Consider the following 22,646-nt stretch of genomic DNA (forward strand, 5'->3'; position numbering starts at 1 on the left):
TAGTCCAGTCTGCTGTCTGTTTGTGTTTGTGTGGTCCAGAGGACTTCCACCGGAGCGCTGTTGTTAAAAAACAGAGGCCGGGATGCGTGTCAATAGAAAACGAATGACAGAGACAGCTCTCATACTCATGAGTGCTGTATATGTGCATGAAGACTTGGACCTGATCCCCAAAAAGTGGTAGCAGAAGTGTGGTGATGGACTGACTTCTTGCAAGGCAAGCTAACTGGATGGTCAGCTGCAGTCACTCTGGAAAAGTGGTGTTATATAAACCTGGGTGGTGTGTCGCAGTTTATATGACAGCTTTCTCTCAGATACTTTTAGAAAATTGAACCCCAGGTCAAAACTCTGCCTGAATTAACTTCCCCCTTTAAGAGATTGCAATTTATGCAGCAACAACATTTCAAACAAATTAGTTTCAGTCTTATCTTTTGCTATCAATGTTGTGGCCCCAGGCTTTTGGAGATGTATCCCTTAATTTAAACATCCTTGTAATTAAAAACTTCATCCCTGCAAATTAATGTTGAAGGTGAGAGTAGGATGTAGTTTAGAATCAATGTAGTTTCCAGAGAAGCAGATTTTGAAAGGTAGAGAGGAGAGAGGGAGTTGAGGACAGGTTTTGATCTTCTCGTAGCTCAAGGTAAATTACCCTCATTGACATGCATGACATTGTTTTTTATTGATTCACATGATTTCGACCTTGAAACATTTTCAGGCTCAGGAGTAAAAAGGTGCCAGCAGAATCACAGGACAAGTAAAGTAGCATCTCCCTCGTTAGGGCTCGTTAAAATCTCCGAAGCCGTCAGGGCCCCGGGGCTCGTTAGGGCCAGGGCTGAATGGTGAGGGCCGGTCGTGGGAGGCGTGGAGGCTGCTGGGAGCCGGCCAAGACAGCCTCTGTCACTGAACCCTTTGTCAAGCCTGTCAAAGCCTTCTCATCACACTCAGCTGTTCACTGTAAAACACACTGATGCTTATGAACAGGACAGAAACCAGCCAGAGAATAACAATGAATGTTGCAAATCAATATTCTCTTGTTCATTTCAGAAAGAAGCGACTGAAAGAAAACAGGTTCTCCTCATGCTCTATATATCACGTCTTCATTTTAGAAAAATGCGATTATGTTCGATGTCAACTCAGAGTTGTGTGGGCTTGCACAGTTGTCGTATCAGACTGTGGATTGTTAATGTATTAGTATATGTGAATCAATGACTGTCGTGTCTTTCATGCTGGAAGCCCCAGTATTGAATCGAATGGTGCAGCTGCAGAGAAATGCAGGGGAGAAAAATTACAACGAAGCTTCTGCCTTCAGCCATAAAGAAACTCCGCCCCCTACTGTCAATCAGCCCTACATCTAATGGCATGCTTGAGTACTGCGGAAGCCCGCCTGGCTCCCTTTCAGGTCTTTAAATAGGTTTACATTAGAACATGTTGGGAGGACAACCCAAGAACGAACAAAATTTACACATTATGCTGCTTTGCAATAGAAAGTTCCTATTACACTGGTTTCCTTGAACTGTTTTGACCAACATTTTGCTTAGTATTAGTATTGCTGGAGAAAGCAGAGATTTATACAGCATATATCTCTGAGCTATATAGTATTATGGCAGGCATCTTTATCTATGGTAAAGAAAACCATTTCTGTAGTAAAATTTAACCATTTCTTGACTGATACTAGCTCCAGCCCAGAACTATGTTGATGTTGGTGGAAAGGGGGAATGTGGGTTTGTCCCTATGAGCAACTCTCAATGTTTACTACGTTATTTTATCTATTAGGAATACTGGAATACTACTCAGTACATCAGATACCTTTGCCAAGGCCCAACCGCTCACTCAAATTCCACGCCAAATCTGTCATGTTCTTTTGGCTACGTATAAACTGTCGATTCCCTACAGAATCCGCCTTTTCTTTGCTACACATCAGTGGAAGTTACACGTTTGTAGCTATATTTGTCACTATATCGGGACTGAAGAAATCCTACAGTCCTATGAAACCACATTTAAACCTTTGAGATCCCGATCTTTGTTTCTACCCCAAACTAAATTGCACAAACTCATAGATATTAGTCCTCTCAATATGCTGGGTTTTATAAATCATGATCCATGAATGATGTCCTAGCTTGTGAAAACGTAAAAAATGTGAGGGGGATCAGCTCCTTTGTTTAGACCTGTGCCAAAATTGAATGGGTTCCTTCTTGGCTCATATCCTCTTCTCTTCCACCAAGTCTCTTGGACATTTTTTGAGTAGTTTTATCTTATCCCGCTGAAAATCAAACAGACAGGGGGGATCTGATGTTTGGTTATTAGCAGACTCAAGGTAGTCCTCTCCTTATCTCTGCACACATATCTATAAATGTGGAGGGTCACAGCAGCAGTTGCTGTCACTTACACTAAGTGGTCTGACGGACGCATCTCCAGCGTGCATCAACAGCCCTTTCACACGATTGGAGCAGTGGTCAGCCCAGTGACTTTCACCCCAGTGAAGGAGAGGGAAGACACAGCTAAGTGGCATCTTCATAGCTTTAAGAGCCTGGATGATTGATGGCTGGCTAGGAACCCACCATCCAATGAGAGCTAATATCGATGGACCGGCCTCTGTCTTGGCTTACATAATTTATCTTTCTGATCCTTGTGTAAATCTCCCTCTCTACATTTTGTGCTTCATTCCTGATCTCTGCTTTGGCCTGACTGCTACAGTATAAAAAGGGGAACTCCACATTAAAACCAGTTTACATAGCATCATGGGAATTTCACAATATACTGCTTTTGGAGCTTGTAACTTACTAGAGACGAAAGTAAGGTTATCAGGGCCTCTTCTGCTTTGCTTTAGGCGACAGTTTTTTTTCTCTTTTTATTTGTTTTACTCCAATTTGCCAATTTAATAGAAGTAATGCTGTATTGCCACCCATTATGACAAATCAGTTTGGATGGCTTATAATCCAATGAAACTGCCCTTCCCCCCTTCATGTAGAGTTTTTCTTTGTGCATTTGTTTTTATTGCTTTTACATGGCTTGTTTATAGCTGTATTTCAAAATAATGCAAGTATCTGTCTTTCCTTCATATTTCTTATCCTTCATCCCACCACACATTAGCTTGCAATTAAACAGCTGACTATGTGTGTACATTTATGACAACCTTTGGTTGGCAAATTACATGACATTCAAAATTGTTGTTTCAGCCACAAATATTTCAGTGATGGGTGTTTATGGCCCTGTTTGTATTATATTAAAATGCATCCTTAGTGATCTTATTACAAGAGGAGACCTTGAAGACTATGTCCACACTCATTGTCTGGTTTTTAAACACTGTTTTTTACCAAACTCTGTTAAGATTAGTGTTCCATATCAGACACTAGAATGGCGCTCCAGGAGAACATACATCTGCGCATGTCGAAGAAGTGTTTCCCAATAACTATTCAGAGTGTTGCGTGAGTGAGCTGCGGCCAACCATAGCTTAATCCCATGAGATACCACCATATATTGACAAATGTAATACAATACAAACATGATCTATTCCTTATGTGTTCGAGGTAGACTTAATTGCCCAAAATACCTTTGACACACTTGTAATATATCTCTATTGGCTTTTTGAACTCTTCATATCTTAAGATAAAGCCAGTTGACACCATTTGAGAACCAACCGACTGAGAATGAAGATGTCAGTTAAGTGGTTGATCCTTCAATGTGGCTTGGGACACATTTGTGTGCACACAGATAAAGGAATGTGGCAAAAGACCACCTAGAATCCAAGACCACGTCGAACGTTGTCTGGTTGATCAGGTCTCAATGACTGTTGCTGCATTTACCAATGTGCATTTGACTTGTGATCAGATCACACAAGGTGCTTGTTAATGTCAGGTATGAAAAGAGCCTGTGATCTCTGGACTTCCATCACAAAGACACAACACACACAGATGGTTTCCTCTTTCCCCTCATCTCTGTGTTTAGATTGGAATTACCTGCTGCACTCCATCAATTATGCAGCAAGGCAGCCTCTGTCTCCTCATCTGCATGCTAATCCCTCTGCTACTGAAACAAAGTGCCAGCCTGTGTGCTAGGAGAACTGATTTACTCAACATTGTGGAGGAAATCATGACTGCACTTATCTTCCTATACTTCATTATGATTTTTGTCAACAACAAATGTAAACTGCAAATTTTTAAAACAGATCACAGATATCACAGATATCAAATCAAATCAATACATATTATAATTGCTCTCTTTCTTCCTTATTTGTTCATTCTGCTGTTCGGCAAGTACTTGAAATTAAACTATAAAGTAGCTGCAGCTGTGGCTCATAAGGTTGAGCGGGTTGCCCACTAATTGTTACATAGAAAATCGAGGGTCGTTCAATCCCAGGCTCCACTAGTCTGTATGTTGAAGTGTCCTAGGCCAAGATACTGAGCCCCAAACTGCCCCTGATATACAAATGGTATGTGTGTGAATGAGTGAATGTGATTTTAATTGTTAAACCCTTTGAGTGGTTAACAGAAGAACAGTGCTATATAAATGTAGTCAATTTACCATTTAGCACTTGACCATCACAAAAATTATTCAGATGATTCTTCTTTTTTTATGGTTATTGTTTGTTTCTACACAAGAGTGTAGTGGTAGTTGGTTATGGTCAGGGAAAGATTGAGGTTAATTCTAGTTTCTAGCAGTGTTTTATTGCAGAGTAGGAAACCAAGTTGTTAAAACAATTAAATTATGATACATTTAAAAAACATCAAAAAGAAGGTTTGCTATTATTTACGCCACCATTATGTGCACAATTGCTCATGGGAGATGATGCATCAGTGAAATTATTTCACATCAACAATTTCCCAGCACAACCCTGTATAGTTACTTGTTTTGTTGGCCCACCACTCAACCCAACCTCCCCAATATAGGTTTTAATATTGCTATCATTTAATGTTATTTTTCCATTCTGCTCTGAATAATTAATGAAGTCAACTGTGAATATTGTAAGGTATTTACTTTGGTAACTCAAGACCCTTCTTTACCAGTGCAGTTACTATTGAGTTTAACCAGGCACCTCGATCATGTGTGATGGCCCCTGCTTGTTTGACCTTTTTAAGTGATTTAGGTCTGGGCAATATGGCCACAAATTGAGATAAAAATGTTAATATCAGTTGATATTGATAATTGTAACAATGACTCTCACATTCATCATTCTTTCTAAGTCGAAAGTCAAATTTTATCTCCTAAATAAAGGTTTTGGTTTAACTCTGAAGTTAAACTCTAACTTCAACTTCAAGTTTTTAGTCCCAGATTGGAAATTAGTTTTACAGCCAGGCAAAAGGAGAAAAACTCACAGGAAACACGAGCACACAGACTCCATACGAGAAGAAAAAACATTAAAATACATAAATACGTACATCAAATGACAACAGAAAACCAGAGCTTGCAATACAAACAAATAATCATAATTCAAACAAAAAATAGTAATCAGGAGGGAACAGGAAATGTCTATAGGTCATAATTAGAATTGAATAGTTTGATGGCCAGAGTTTAACTTGATAAAAAGCTATATATTTTACACATATGTGGTTGATCGATTATGTGTTATACCTCCTCACTGTGCTTACGCAATGCACAAGGATTATATCGATACATATTGGAATCAGGCTGTTTTGCTAATGATAACGGTAAAATTGAAATAATGTTGATATTGATTATAATACAAAGCCCTAAGCCTAAAATAACGTTTCAGAACAATGTAATTAAATCAATTATATTTTTAATGAAGTAAAAGGAATGATTTCCTCTGTGGTATTAATTGTTTAGAACAAAACCAAGTTCAGATTTAGAATAATCACAATGATTGATATTCAGTCCCTTTTTGTGTTTAAAAGAAGAACAGAGAGCTCTACCTGTGTAAGTGAATCTGAATCACTGTAATGGTGCAGACAAAAGAGCCCACCATTCTGTCTGGAGACTGCTAATATACAGCATTTCTTCTCTGTGGGTTATGTATCCTTCCCCAACCTTTATAAAAATGTGTTTGATCCTCCTATTTTTGATTATGCACATGAATCACTGTGAAATTAGCCTATTTTGTTTGGTGCTTGCATTTATTTTTTAACATGAGAATTGGCACGATTGTACAACAAAACAAATCTGGATAATCCTTACATCCCCCCTCTGCCTGCCTCCACCCGCTCTCTCTCTCCCTCTGTCTCTCTTGCTGGATTTCCTCTGTTTTTCTGTCTTGCTGTGGGGGGAAACAAAGGAAACAAAAGAGCGAGAGGAGACAGTAAGCTTCTCATCCACTGTAGTGAGTGGTGGAACGGAGCTGTCAGTGGACTGCTGGGCAGACTGGGTACACTGGTGTTGCTGTGAGAACTAGGCCAGAGGACTGTTGACTGAACCATAGAGTCCAGAGTCCCGACGAGATGAAATGGAGAATTACTGAGAGAAAGAATTTAAAGGGAAAAGAGGCAAGAAAATAGTCAATAAAATGCCCTATACCAGGGATGAGGGATCATTAGTGGAGGATAGAGGAATATACGAGGGTCCCTGTACACTGTTGGATTTAAAACAGGAATCAAGTTGAGGGTAAAGGGCAGTTTACCTACTTTTTATGTCTTTTACGCACACAAACAGAGTCTTAACTCATTTATATTAAGAAACACAATTGTTGTACATGTGATTTAAGATAAAATCAGATAAGTCCATGAAACTGATATATAAAAATTGGAAGGGGCACTCAATAGATAGCATCCCTCCACTAAAGCTCAACAGTCCCCTAATGAAACCACATTCAAATTCACTCTATCTTGATTTTCAGATCTGCATCAGATTACGCACACTCATAAATGTCATATCCTGAATATGCCTGATTTTACTCTTAAAGAACCATGCATTGTTCTCTGAGAAATCAATGTTGATATTGTATAGTGTGCGAGTATGCGCAAGTGGACCCTGATGTGACGTTTGACCTGACACGTGATTGTTACTGTCATTTGCATGCACACGTGACACCGTATGTCACAATGTTAAAGAACGTTATCAACATCTGCACCTGAGCAAAGTTTTGTGTTTATCCGTTCAGTAGTATTTGCCTAACCCTGTTAGCGAACAGACAGACATAGAGGCAGACCAACACGAAAACATAGCCTCTTTGGTGGAGGTTAAGACCTAGTATCCATATGACTTCAGATCATTCCCATAATCATTATGTTTAGATGTTTTCTAATGTGTTTGAAATGTGTTCTTAGAAGTGTTCTATAAGTTATGGTTGTTGTCTGCACATCCTTGGTTACAGAACAAACAGAAACTAAGGTCTGTCTACTTTCCCCTACATAGTCTGTCTGCAAAGACTGTACTTAGTCTTGTATACTAATCTCTGATTTGTCGACTGTTTCTCCAAGTGGCAGTCAAAAAGGCTCAACATCATACCTTATTTAAGTAAACAAATCTGAGGGCCTTGTGCATTGAGTATAATGACATTTACTACTTGACATTAACTCAAATTTACTCCTTGCCCATCACCAACAAAAAGGTTTATTTTCCCAAGTTATAATCATCTTGAGTGATACCAATGATGCACAACAGTGTTGTGTGAAAATGCTGCAAAAACAATGTATTGTTTTTTACAACCATTCACCCCAAAAATCTAAACTTGCCATTTTCATAGTGTAGGTTGCAGCTCGGACATTGTTGTTGTTGTGTCCTGTTAGTGAAGGGGACTAGAAAACAGTAACAATCAGACAGTGGACAGCAGCACGAGAATCCCACATGAAATATTTGACCATAGGCCGGCTTATACCCAAAATTCTACATCTGGTGAGTCAAAGTAAAGCATCACTAACAAAATGCTTTTGGGTCTAAAGAACAAAAAGGAAAGTACTTTACCTCTCTTTTTATCCCATAAATAGAATAAAAGACACTGTGATTGCATAACCGTGTCTTAATCAATTAGAATCTGAAAGTAATTAGGAAAACAGGGAAGGAAGAAAGCTGCAATGAATCTTTAGTTTAGCTTTGTTTACACTGGAATAAATCAGTTCATCTGCATCTGTATATTTATGTGTGTGCGTGCTTGTGTGTGAATGAGAGGTAATCATGCGTGCCTTGCTGAATTTTTCTGTGACACAGGAAGTGGTGATGTAATAGTGCACAATCCAAAAGCTTTTTCACACACTCACTGTCTCCTGCTCTGCGTCTCTCACATGCTGATGTATTTGCCCCTTGGCCACCGTTATATTTGAAGTCACACAGTCATATGAGAGCAGTGGTTTTGGTTGTCTGGTCTTTATTTATGCAGCTTGCAGGCTTAGGCTGATTTCAAAGGATTCCTTATGTCACATGCCACAGATCTTTGTACAGACTGTAATTCGCTGTAGATCAAGGGGCAGAGGACCTCTGGCCTGTGGGACATATACGAGCCAATTCATAATAAAACATAAAGAATGAATACAAAAGAACATTCATAAAAACAGAAAATCCAACTACATAAATGAAGTAAACAATTTGATTCAATAAAGTAACACAAAGTTGTAAGTTTCAAATTTCTCTTGGTCAGGGTCAAGGAAACATTCAGTTTTAAGCCCATGAAATTATAGCTGGTAACACAAAGCTGAACTGAAAATAAAAATGTATTTTCACAATGTAACTTACGTGTCAATATCAATTCATGGAATCAATTCCATTACACCTCAGAGCTCGGACCTTGCAGTGATATTACGCCAGAATCACCCGAGTTGATAGTGTTCAAGTTGTACAGAAACAATGTTTACTTTAGCCAGTTGGCCATTGTTAGCAAAAACACTACATATTGAAGCATTACGCTGCATTTTACGCATACTAACAACCTAGTAAAGCATTCACAGGCAGTATTTGATAGTACTATGTGTATGACACATTTAATGACAGAAGTGTTACTAAACAGTAGAAACTACAGCTTTCACTGCTGTTGATATACAGAGGGGCCATCTTGGATTTTGAAGGCGGGGCTGGTGAAGTTTCTCCGACCATTCGACTTGACGGGGCGCTCCGGTAGCAAGCTTCTGACTCAGGTTGGAAATTCTAAGTAAATTCTACCGCCCAATGGAGCGGTATCACACTCACATTCTGACTAGAATTGTGAGTACGACAACGTCAGTCTTCCCCCCTCTGCATGCCAAAATGTCCTTAGGCAAGATGCTGCACCCCAAAATTGCCCCTTCTCATAGAGAAAATAATACACATGATAGATGCACTATCATATAAAAGACTGAAAACAGACTGCTCTCATTTTAGTTTCTCCATCAAAATTCGAAATTGTCTTAAACAGAACACTGAGAATGTATAAAATAAGATGGGAGAAAAGATCATCTGTCCATCATCGTATAAAGCCCGCCCTGACAATCTGATTGGCCGGATGATTTCGAACAGGGCATAATTTCCCCCGACCAGAGCGACTCCAGACCGAACTTCACAACCTCAAATGTTGTGGGCGGGGCTAAGTTCGTCTGGCATCCATGCTAGGGAAGACTGGGATCGAAATGCCTGTCTGGTTAAAGGGACGACCCGCGCTTTCCTCTGAGCCTCTTTTATTATCAAAGACAAACCAGATTATAGTGACTGCTGTTGTAAACATTATTTTTTCTGTTATATAAACTGTGTTTAATAGTCAGATTCTCCAAATTATGTTATAATGTTATAATTAATGCTAGTTATATGTTTGCACAAATGTTAATAAACCAAGTAGAAAATTAGTCTCACTTTCTGCATAATAACGCCTGCAGGCTTGTTGGAAATTATCTTTTTAATGACTGTTAAAAATAGATTAATTAATAATAATAGTAGTTAAGCAATCAAACATTTAATTTATTAGTAAATTACGTATCCTAATGAGGTGGTTTACAGAAAAAGGTTCTGGGTTCGGATTCTGCTTCGGCCGGGATCTTTCTTTGTTAGCTTATCTCTCCATTCTCATCTTTTGCCTCTGTTCAGTTCTTTGGAGTTACTTGAAATATCTGGAGTTACTTGAAATATGTGGATTTGCTTTGTTTACCTGCCTGCCTACTGGAATATCTGTAAACCTTTATATTTACATTAGATTATCTTCATCATATATACCTGCCTTGTGGCATGTCTACATCTTGGGTCGTAAAACCCTCAACCCCAACACACACACACACAAACACACTCAATCATCTCTTGGTCACTTGCCACCAGTCTCTGTAACTGGAGTGAAATGCTGGAATTATGATAATGAGGTTGAGGCATGCTCATCTGTTTATGTATGAGTGTGTGTGTGTGTGTGTGTGTGTGTGTGTGTGTGCAAGGAGTAGGGCGTCACTTCACTTTATCTCCAATCCACACTACTTAAGCTCTGCAGGGCACTTCAAACAGCCTGCAAGGGGAGGGATCTGTGTGAGTGTAAGTTTGTGTGCGTTTGTGTGTGTGTGGGGGGTTTGTGTGTGCGCGTGTGGGATGGAGGATGGTGAAGGGGTTATAATTTGGTACCATTGGGAAATAGGACTCTGATTTCAGACCAAATTAAGCCACATCAAACAGCCAGATCAGAGAGAATACAGCCTCGACTGTCTGTGCCAGTCTGACATCATGACAGGATGCCCCACCCCTCGACACACACGCACACAAACACACGCACACAAACACACACACACACACACACACACACACACACACACACACACACACACACTCTCGTTTTCCTTCCCAGTGCCCTAACTCACGGATATTGTTATCCACTATTTCCTGTGTTTTTACATGGTTATTTGAACCTCATAATGAAATAAATTCAAAAAACTAAAGTAACACACACATACACACACACACACACACACTCACACATAATTTGCAAGTATTTATCAGGGTTATAGGTTAACCTGGATCAAGTATAATGTAATAATGTGCTGAGGGAGGCTGGGGGTTGTGTGATAGAGCAGTCTGTCCGGAGGAGGTGAGTGAGGACGGGGGAGCAGCATCCATTAGAGACTCAGCTTTAGATTCAAGATTCAAGACTTTTCTTGTCAAATGCACAGCAATGACATTAAGCAGTTGCTGGCAGTGAAATGCTTGAGTCTCAGGCTCTCTTCTAACAATGCTCAAGTAATTAAAACCTATACAATAAAATAAAATAGAAATAGTATAAAATAGAATAAAATAGAATAAAGTAGAATAAAATAGAAACATTTAAATAGAAAATAATGTACATATATATAAATATATATAAACAGCTGAGGAGAAAATAAAACAACAAAAGTGCAAATATGCGGATATGTCACGGAGAGGAGTTTAAAAGTCTTATGGCCTGGGGGATGAAACTGTCTCTGAGCCTGGTGGTGCGGGCCCAGATGCTGCGGTACCGTCGGCCAGATGGCAGCAGGCAAAAATGTTTATGGCTGGGGTGAAAGGGGCCTTATTAAAGTCCCCTTTAATAAGGCCCCTTATTAATGTCCCCTTTCACCCTTTAGGTTTGAATTGTGTTAGCAAGGCTGCACCAGTTATGTCCTGTAGTGCTGCCTGATGTCAGTAGCTGTAAATGTACAGTATCAAAAATAGTATTTATTCAGAATAATCTCTATGTCGATAATTATGCTGTTATATTGATTTACCAATAATGATGCCTTAAATTGTACTATTTTATAAAATTATCAACAGGATAAAACCCAAATGTATTCCATTTACATAATAACTAAACTGACAAAAGCAGCAAACCAGTAAATCTATTTATCAACCAATCAAATGACGTTTCAATGGTAACCAATCATACTTTTTAAGCTGATGATACATTTTGTACGTTAAATCAGGCAAGAAACTTGGAGCTTAAACTGTCATAGCAATGCAGAAGCAAAATACATACTGTATTGTTATATATAATCTAAAGAATACATATATTTGCCAATTTAAAATGTAATTGAGCATAAATTGGAAATACCTAATAAGTATAAGAAAAAACAGTCCTAAAGTTCTTTATACCACTAATGTCACATTATGATGTAAAAACTAAAAATGTATATCTGCATTTCATGTCAGTAAATATTTTTGTACGATGAAAGTTAAACTTCATTGATAAACATAAGCAAGGATGATTAATATATATTCATATGTCATTAACCAAAAGTGACCAAATTGTTTTAGATATAGTTTTACTGCTGATGCAGAATTACAACAGTGCTCATATTAATCATAACTAAAGTGAAATGTTAACAAATGAAGCGATATAACTATAAAAAGAAACTCAAATTTGTGCAACATGCATCTTTTTAGAACATCTACCTCAGACCTTTGGGGTAGCTGTGGCTCATTGGTCAGAACGATTTTCCCCGGCCAGAAGGTCGGCAACTCGATCCCAGTCTTCCCTCGTCCGCATGCAGAGGTGTCCTTTGGCAAGATACTGAACCCAAAATGTCCCCTTCTCATAGAGAAAGTGGTCATCAGGACTCAAAGAGGGCTTTATAAAAACAAGCCGTTTACCATTTAACAAAATTAAATTACAAAAGGTGTCATTTTAGCTGGCTGAAAAAACCCATAGCACAAGACCTGTTTCTATCTTGCCTCTGGCACCCACTGTAAAGTGAATAATGTTGATGAACATTTTATTTTAACACATCTTTTTGTCTGTGTTTTGCCAGTGCTCCTATCCTGTGTGGGAGGACTTCAGCGCCAAGGCCACCAAGCTGCACTCTCAGCTCCGGTAAGTTTGTCTGACAACTAAATTAAACGACCACCAAGGCTCAAAAGCCCCCTGTAACTCAGTCAAATCAAGCTACAATAATTCCGCACACTTTCAGATTCGAGACCCTCGTTAAGATCTCTGCATTATTCCACATGAAATCAGTAAAAAAAAAAAAAAATTTCTGTTCCCATGTGTCATCAATCCATTTTGTTGTTTTAACTTAATCCTGCTAACAACAGACACTAAAACATCCTCTTTGGTGGATGATACAGTAATGTGCATAAAATCTCTTGATTCTTACCAAACATTACATATTTCAATTGTGTTAAAATACTGGCATAAATGCTTGCCTTTGACGTTGACCAGAAGCTTAAACATAAGGGATAGTTGTGTGAAGGAAGTAACCACCCATACATATTATATATGTTTATAATATCTACTGCTTTCAAATTCATTTGCCAGAATCAGCAATGCCATTATTACAAAACCTGGGCAAAACCTAAACACTAAATATGCAGAATACGCTAAAGTAGGTACTTGTTACATGAAGTTTAATCATAATTCCATTTATTTAAAGTAATTATAATTTTATGTTCATGTAGAACCACTGTTCTGGCTGCTGTGGCCTTCCTGGATGCCTTTCAGAAGGTGGCAGACATGGCGACCAACACTAGAGGTATGGTAACCGCTTTGTATTTGTGGATGGTGGGTGTGTGTGTGTGGATGTGTGTGTGTGTATAACCATGTAGCAGCTCAGTTATAGCTGTATGCATTGGTATGTGTTGTGTCATGCTCCTCTGAAGTGCCGTCAACATGAGAGTGCTAATTATCTGTCTTATTATGTTGTTGAGATATTATCAGGTGGCCTGCTTACTTCTCCTTGGATTGATGAAAGGGTTTCCAGCGGCGAAACATTAAAAGTTAAATTTTGTCAAAGCGGCTGCTTTGAAGCTGCTGTTTGTTGATAGTCTGTTTTATCTTTCAATCTGACAACTATGAAGCCTAAAAAGCCTGTGGTTTGTTTTTCATTTCACCTGCATGAAAAAGCTGCTAACACTTGAAACTAGTTAAGCCTTAGCAGCGTTATTTGACCTATACTGAAATGTTTGTCCCAGGAACTTTTCCTTGGAACTAAACGTTTCCAGGAGACAGTTCTGCTGATGTTTAAACTACCGACAGCTATAACAAGCGGTTCCACTCCAGTCCACCAGGTGGTGTTTAGCTGAAGACTATCCAACAAGGGGGGGGGGGGGGTGATATATAAATCGAGCAACACTAGCAACAGTAAACATGCATGATAATGAAGAGCAAAGGAAAAGGATCTGGTGTTACAAACATAAGTCAAAACATTAGAAACACTGATCAATTCAAGAAAAAAAAATTCTGTTTAATTTTTCACAATTAATCTATGTTCCCTGCAAACAGCAGGTATTTTAAACTGTATTGCAACTTTGTGTCTTTGTTAGCATTGCATGCTACTAGCTGCTGCTTCTCATTGGACTTGCCATGTTAGCAATCTTGTTTGCTAACAACCATGTGGTAAAACAGTGCTAGAAATGTCACCAAAATTGTACCTATAAACATTCTGGTTTCCAGCAAGTTTCTCCATTTCCAGTTACTGGCAATGTCTGTAATTAAGCTATTACACTGTGGCAATGTGCTTTATCACGTCTTGCTTTACACGCATCCTTGGTTGTTCTGAATTGAAAGCCCATCTTTTGCAAAGGCAGTTGAGACTGTTCTGATGTTTTCAACAAAGTTCAACACGGCGTCCCCCCTCCCCACCTCCCCAAAGTTCCATTCAGCCAAGAGAGCTCACTTAACTCTATTGAATTATGGTAAATGGATTGTTTTTTCATGTTTTTTGGCTTGACACTCTTGACAGCCTTGATTTTCTGTGTGTAGGCTTAAAGCTTTCCGCTAGTTTTCATAGCATGTGGGCCGAGAGCTGAGAAGGTCAGACAAATACTCACCACCCACTGAAACCCATCGTTATACTGCGGTACTACTGAGGGAAACTAGAAAGTCCACTGAGGCTGTTGTAGCACACTAGTGCAGCTGCCAGACAGGGTGTGTGTGTGTGTGTGTGTGTGTGTGTGCGCGTGTGTGTGTGCGTGTGTGCGTGTGTGTGTGTTTGTGTGTGTGTGTGGCCCCAGGTGGGATTCTATAGAGGAGGATAGAGGAAGCAGCTCGTGTTGCTTTTATAGGGCAGACAGGAAATGACCAAGCTCTGTCAGCTCATTACACAGGCCGCTACGGCTGCCACACACACAAACACACACAAATGAGAGAGAGGCAAAAATATATAACGAATGATGTTGGCACTTAGATGCAGACTTTGCATCAGAGGCTCTTTGTACTTTCTCTACTGTTGAGTCATTCCTGTTGGAGTCCATTTGTCAGATCGCTTTACAATTGCTGCTCTTTCACAGTGTCTGATGTTCTCTGATAGATTTGTTAAATGGATGTAGGCAGAAGACGGCATTTATAATGATGCTCTCTGTCTCTTGCTACATCAATGTGCCACTTTATTATATAATGTGCGTGTGTGTAAATCAAACCCAAATGGGTACTGAGGATCCTTTGCTCTACCCTTGTACCAACACTCTCATTTATGAGCCTATATGTTAATGGGCTGTGTTTGCTTGCTGCTGTTCAAATGTTATGTGAATGCTTTGTGAAATGCATATTCTTATTTGCTGGTGAAAATCAAAAACATCATAACATCATCCAGATATTAATAAAGACTCTTAGCTTTCTTCTGTTAGCATTTAAAATTAGTTCTAGAATGAAGATCAACAGAAACTTTCATTGGAGTGGTAGGGAAAAGGGATCCTTAAATCCTGAACGTCATACGTAATAGTAAATTATCAAATCTCCCCTGTAGGATTATTAAATTCTATACAATAAAATAGGTACTTACAATAAAAAAGCTGTTCACTGCATCAGACACTATGGTGACCAATGGGAAATTGAGGATCTAGTAGGTTTGTCCTGCTTGGATCTTGGCCAGGCCTTGTTTTCTGTGGGGCCCCTAATGTTTTGTTGCCAGTTACATCAGTTGTATTTTTCAAACGGATGAAGATGGAAGCCTTGTGAGAAAAACAGTCCTGTGTATTTGTGTGAGAGAGAGATATAGAGAAAGAGAGATATTTATAAAATGGGTGAATTCAGTAGGAAGAAATGCCCAAGTGTTTGTGATTTCCTTGGTGAGGGTTGAATTTTAGTGCACTTTCAGATGTGCTCTCCCCTCTTACAGCCCAAACTTTGTTTCCCCATGGCAACTCTGGTTTTGTGTTTTTGCAGTTAAGAGCGATAGAGAAAGAAAAAGAGACGAAGAGTACGGTGGCCCTGAGAGCTCACCAAACAGCAACTTAAGAAAACACATGCAAGTTGACAAAACACATGCAAGTTGACAAAACACAAGCAAAGTAAGAAAACATCTTCATCAATTTCACAACACAACACAACACATTACAGAAACGCGCTGCAAATAGACACACGCGCTGCAAATAGACGAACGCGCAGCAAATAGACGAATGCGCAGCAAATAGAGGCGACAACACAACGGAAGTGTTTCCAGAGGACAGCTAAAAGGGATGGACACCGCTGCCACAGGAGACACTAAAACGTCCAATACACCATACAATTTCGGTTCCGTACCGGGGTTGTCATCCCGCGGCTCTGGAGCCAAACGCGGCTCTTCAGCCCCTCTGCAGTGGCTGTACAGCACAGCTCAACTTAACAAATCAGTTTTCATATTATTAACGTGAACATAACGATGAACGTGATTGAACGTCACGTTACTTTTTTTAAATCATCAACGTATCAGGCCCTCATGAAATTCCAGGAGCGGGCGTGGGTGTGTTGTGTGTGTGTGTGTGTGTGTGTGTGTGTGTGCGTAGCGGGCTGACCGGTCTCGGGGCTCGGGGCTCCGACCCCGCCCACTTGCTCAGAAGAGGGGGCAAAATGTCTCTTCTGATAGTAAAGGTTTCCTCCCCCTTCTCACTATGGACAATACATGGTCTCACAAACAGGGTCTTGCGTGTTAGCGCTTCTTATTCAGTTTAACAGGAGAACACGGCATGTCTCTAGATCGGACCATGTTCTTGCTCAGAGCTCACTGTGGGTCTCTCCGAGCGAGTGGGCGGGGTCGGCGCCCCGGTGCGCTTGCCACACACACACACACACATACACACACCCACGCCCACTCCTGGTATTTCATGAGAGCCTGATACGATGATGATTTAAAAAAAGTAACGTGACGTTCAACGTTACGTTCACGTTAATAATATGAAAACTGATTCGTTAAGTTGAGCTGCAGCGCGTTTCTGTAATGTGTTGTGTTGTGAAATTGATGAAGATGTTTTCTTACTTTGCTTGTGTTTTGTCAACTTGCATGTGTTTTGTCAACTTGCATGTGTTTTCTTAAGTTGCTGTTCGTTGAGCTCTCATGGCCATTGAGAAGAGAGATAGAATACCAATGAAATGAAAGGAAATAAACAAACACACAACATGCATGCTGCTCTGATCTGGTCAGTGGGAGCTGCGTGTGTGTTTTTCATTATTAGTGACAAACAACACACAGGAATCTGTTTTCATGTAGCCTTTCAAAATTATTTCATGTCTCTTTTGGAAGCTGATTGCTTCTGCACTGAAGAAGCAGGTCCACTCTCAGTTATGACAAGTTTTAAGCAGCCATGGTTTATTAGCCTCACTGGTCTTTTTGATGGAGAGTTTGGTCTCTCTGTTCATATGGCCTCAATAATTTTGAACATGCTCGTTCTTTATAAAACTAGTCATTTTAGTATTTGTTTGATTGTTTGACCATTTGAGAACACATCCATTAATGTGAGATCTTGTCCTTTTTGTAGCTTAAAGTAATTTGCTAAGCATCCCCAGTGCGTTGTTGCATGGACGTGTAAGGATCTTTTAAACCCAGATAACAATACATATTGTTTCTGCAACCCGACAACCTCTGGTAAATTGGGGCCATGGCTTTGTAGATGTTCAGTTGCAACATCAGCTGTTTTCGTGCAACATCTTGAGTCTTGGGTTTGCTTTGAGCTCTCGATTGAACTTTTGTAACTTTTGAATAGGTGGTAAAATGAGTAATTGGTGTTTGAAACTGTTGTGGTCTGCAACATATTTGACCAAACTACATTTTCGTGACTGACTTCGCAGTAGATGCAGTAAAACCTGGGCCATCCCAGGACATTCACTGTGCAGGCTTTGCACAAGGCCGAGCAATGATGTGTGTTTGTGTTTGTATGTGTTTCTGTGTGTGTGTGTGTGTGTGTAACTGTGTGTGTGTGTGTGTGTGTGTGTGTGTTGATGATCAGAATGTATACAGAATGTTGGGTTATTTTATTGTCAGGTGGCCTGCCTGCATCCCAATGCAAGGGTTTATAATGAACATCATAAATCCTATTAACACACACACAAACACTGATACATTCATACAAATAGATCCCCCTTTCCTTAGACTTGTAATAAAATAGCAACCTGGGTGTTTAAACCCCTTTGTAGACGAATGTCGCGAATTCGCCTCTAACCCCATTCCCCAAGGCCGCTGAGGTCATGATTGTGCCTGATGGTGCAAATACTAGCACTCTGCCGCCATCAGGGGCGGACTGGGGGAAAAAAGTGGCCCGGGAGTTTCTGTCAGACCGGCCCACTCAATACACGGCGGTGCGCATGCGTATAACTGGGTGCCGCGTTGCGTGTATGTATGCAAATCCAAATTCTCTACACTTCGGCTGTGTAAGAACCAATTTAGAGGTGTTTATTAATAAGGTGGAGATCTTTTCTTACTTTGGACTTCCGAAGTCTGTAAAACACATATTAAAAGACACTTAAAAAAAAATCGAAAAATAGTCACCATGAGTGTGAAGACCGATTGCGAGTAGCAGTATAAAAGCAGTCAGTGCGAATAGATAGGTATAGCTCTTGGAGAAAATTACGCTTGTGCCGCTGTTTCAACCATTGTAGGGCTGATTCGATGATGGGCGTGGGCCGGTACATCATAGTGATGGGCCGTTGGATTTATATTTTCGGCCATCGGCCCACCGGGGATGTCCCCGGTATTCCCGATGGCCAGTCCGCCCCTGGCCGCCATCTAGTGCTTGGATGGGAAAATACATACTAGCCCCTTGGGACTGTGAAGCAAAGTTATTTTGAGGTATTAAGCTGTATTTGAAATACTGTGATGATGGAACAGCAATGATTGTACAGAAACATATGTAGCTATTCAATTTCAAGCAAAAGCAGCATCAATATAGTGATCTGAATACCAGAGACTGGAAAATTTGTTAAATTAATGTAATGCCCTATTAAGCCTAATGTCGCTAATTTGCCTCATACCTACAGTTATTGTATATGCTATAATGAAATTAACAATGTCTACTTAATTTAGCATCTGTATGACAGCCAAAAACACATCATATTTTTTTTTTTATATAATTGGAAATTAATTCAGGCAATAATGGGTTAAACATAGGTTTAAACATTGGTTTAAAACACAGTTTAGAGATTTTGCATTCCTTTATTTAGGGCTGCTTGAATATGGAAAATATCACAATCACGATTATTTTGGACAATATCAAAATCACGATTATTTAAACGATTATTAATATGTACCCTTATCCTGAAGTCTATGCTTTATTTTTTTAAACACTTAACCCTTACCCTGTAAACACTGATGACGGCTGGGTTTCTTATTCCCCCTTGAAACCAGGATATCGGTGGCTGGTTATTCAAACCCTTAATGATGGCAACCCTAACACTCTTTACCCGACTGACCGGCTTGGAGAAATGCGGGTCCGGTCTGAGCAGTTTGAACACCCAGGCGGGAGCGTGCTTGAGAATAGCGGGGCGCGGTGCGGCCGCTACATGGTGTACTGCTGCCCTCCCTGCTTTTCCACTCACGCTGTTTTTTTTCACAGCCGATCACCACACACACAACTCGCCTCCTTCACTTTACAGCTGCTTGAGAGTGAGAGCCAGTCAGCTGAGCTGCTGAATGCTTTGGGGGAAGGACTGAATTGCGCATGCGCGTCTCTATCGAAAAAAATGCCAAATAATCGTTTCAACTAGATTAAAGTAGTTTGGAGATCGTTTGACCCCATAATCGTAAACACGATTAAATTTCGATTAATCGAGCAGCCCTACCTTTATTAATTTATTTCACCTGTTTTAACATAGTCAGACACTAATTTTGTTTAAAATAATGATTACATTGTGGCTCACTAGGTAGAATACACCATAATGTCAGTCACGCCACACACGCTCAAACACCAAGCTGATATTTTCAGTTTTACACAATCTGTTTGTGGGTTCAAAACAAGGAAACTGGACCACACGCAGTCGCACTCCCTCACTTTAATGTTTTCTGGGTGATGATGCCAAACAGACACACTGTTTTGGTTAAAGCTTCATACAATGACGGAAAAGACTGAACATTTTTGTACGTGACTGAACGAGGGCAGAAACAGGAGCCCAGGTTCATCCCAACTGTAGATGGTGAGAGGGAGAGAAAAGAAGCTGGGAAACTCCTTTCCAATACGTTTATCTTCTTCGGTGAACCCAGAGGAAAGGAGCTAGGGGGCAGGAAGCAATGAACTTTATGGGAAATGTGGTCTTGATTTTGAGAAGCACTACCACTAATAATACCACTGCTGTGACATCTAGGCTGCCAGTGATCCCGACTGTAGCCTCATGAGTTCACAGTCATCTTACCAAGGTAGGGTTTTTAATCTTGAGAACAGTTTATTGGTGTTTCAAACTGCTGCAAACAGCACGTTCAAAAGCTGACAAAAAAAGAAGAGCCACACATTGACTTGTTGTAAACAGAGAACCTCAGATTTGTGGCACAGTGGCGCTGTGTGGAGAAATGATAGTTGATGTGTTTGAGTGGTGGTGAAAGGATGCAGAGCAACAGTTGAGGATTGTCCCAGACCTCTGAGGAAGTGAGCGACGACTGTATGAAAAGACAGTGAGGTTCATGCTCAAGAGAACATTGAGTGAAGCAAGTGATAAAGACAGAGAATGGACAGAGGTCTGCAGTGGGGAATTCTGAGGACGTCTTCAACGGCAGGTCTATGATGTCGCTGTGGATACCAGCGGATATCCTGTGGATTTCCTTATTTTTGTATGTATCCCCACAGTCCTGTTGGATTAAGCCAAGAGTCCCTTTGTGATTTTCAACTGCCTTTAAACAGTATCAATTATAAAAGGGAAAATTGCTACAATGGATTTTTCATTTGCCAAGGATTTCTCTGGGATTGTTTGTGAGCAGCATACACAAAAAATTGCTATGGGCAGAAAAGGTCGACTCCACGGAGAAACAACAAAAGACGAACCTGGATTGATCTGTCCAAAAATCAAAGAGAATTCTCCCTACCCTGTCGAGTGCCCCTGAGCAAGGCACCTTATTCCCCCAACATCTGCTCCCTGGGCGCTGTACATGGCTGCTTACTGCTCTGTGTGTCCTGCACCAGATGGGTTAAATGCAGAGATAAATTTACCTACCATTGCATGAGTGTGTTGTGCATGTCTGTGCATGTGTTTGGTATAAATAAACGTTACTTAATCGTATTTATTTCAAGCAAAAGCAGCATCAATATAATTACTTACATACAAGAGACTGACATTTTTTTAAAATTAAGGCTATGCCCCATTATGCCTAATGCCGCTGATTTGCCTTATGTCTATTGTATATGCTATAATGAAATTAACAATGTCAATTTAATTTAGCATCTGTATGACAGCCAAAAACACAAATAATATTTTTTTTATATAATTGGAAATTAATTCAGGCAATAAGGGGTTAAAACTTTGTCAAACTTCAGCTCTGTTGCTATGCGGCTGCAACAAGGCTTAGAGACATGGAAATCCTCTCTAGTCCACAAACGAGGCGGTCTTCTTGGGCCGGGTAAGCCCTGTACAGTGAAGGATGCAGCCCCGGAATTGAGACACAGTTTAGGAGTGTTTGCAATTTGGTTAGCTCGATTAAAATGAAGCTGCATATTGGGCCTTGGCAGAGGTATGCAGCCAACTGGCTTCCTTTAGTTTAAATAATTGAATTGTCATTGCTTAGGCAAGAGATAATGTAGATCTGTAGGTCAAAAAATGTGTTTTGTTCAGTGAACGCTCCCTCATTAGCTGCCCAGCATGACACTCCATGCTGGTTGACGCTCTCAGTGGGACTAAGAGGTAGCACTCAGATGTTAGGCCACTAGAGTTAATACAGCTACACACACACATACACACACACAGAGAGACACATATTACAATTAAAACACATACACACATGCAACTCAGCAAGAGTTTTCCCTTATTCAGCTCGCAGCATGGCACTCCCCTCGCCTGCAAGGCTGCAAGGACCACATGCTACTTAATGGCACAGCTCACACGAACACAGACCCCCCCCTGAAAACAAACACACACACACATCCCCCTACAATGCAATTCTGACACGCACGCATATTAGCTCACAGGTATGTGTGTGTAAACGTGTGTAAACTGTTCAGAGCATACCAAGCAATTCGGACCAAACACACATACACTCAAGCATGGTTCGTCCACAGCATCCAGAACTGGAATGTGAAGAATTGTCAGGGGCCATTGCTTTGAAGAGCATATGCAGTGTATAGGCCAACGCTTAATTGCGTTTCAATTAAGTGATATTTGTAAGTTTCACTCTCTCTCTCTGTTTCTCTCTCTCTCTTTGTGTGTGTGTGTGTGTGTGTGTGTGTGAGATTCATGCATGTCATCCCCCTTTCCTCGCTCTGACTGTGACATGTATCTGTTGTCCCTTCAACCAATCGCAGACAAGTGGGATCACATTTACGAGCACGGTTGCCAGGCAACAAGGAAAGAGAGAGAGTGCCTGTGTGAGAGAGAGAAAGAGAGGGAAGTGGTGGCAGAGGAAAAAATAGCCATGTTGTTGCCAAGAGGAGAGGAGAAATCTGAGCAAGATGGCTTAATTGCATTTCACAGATAGCATGCCATTCACGGT

At 40.3% G+C, this 22,646-nt stretch overlaps 1 protein-coding gene across 1 annotated transcript in view; it reads left to right on the forward strand.

Moving 5' to 3' along the window:
• mtss1lb (MTSS I-BAR domain containing 2b) overlaps window positions 1-22,646 on the forward strand; it is a 73,053-nt gene that overhangs the window by 14,580 nt on the left and 35,827 nt on the right. Inside the window, exons 2-3 of the mRNA XM_062390220.1 lie at window positions 12,585-12,646; window positions 13,231-13,304. Of these exons, the coding sequence (XP_062246204.1) occupies window positions 12,585-12,646; window positions 13,231-13,304 (136 nt within the window). The remainder of the gene's footprint in view (window positions 1-12,584; window positions 12,647-13,230; window positions 13,305-22,646) is intronic.

This window comes from Platichthys flesus, chromosome 1 (assembly GCF_949316205.1).
Source record: "Platichthys flesus chromosome 1, fPlaFle2.1, whole genome shotgun sequence".
Taxonomy (NCBI): Eukaryota; Metazoa; Chordata; class Actinopteri; order Pleuronectiformes; family Pleuronectidae; genus Platichthys; species Platichthys flesus.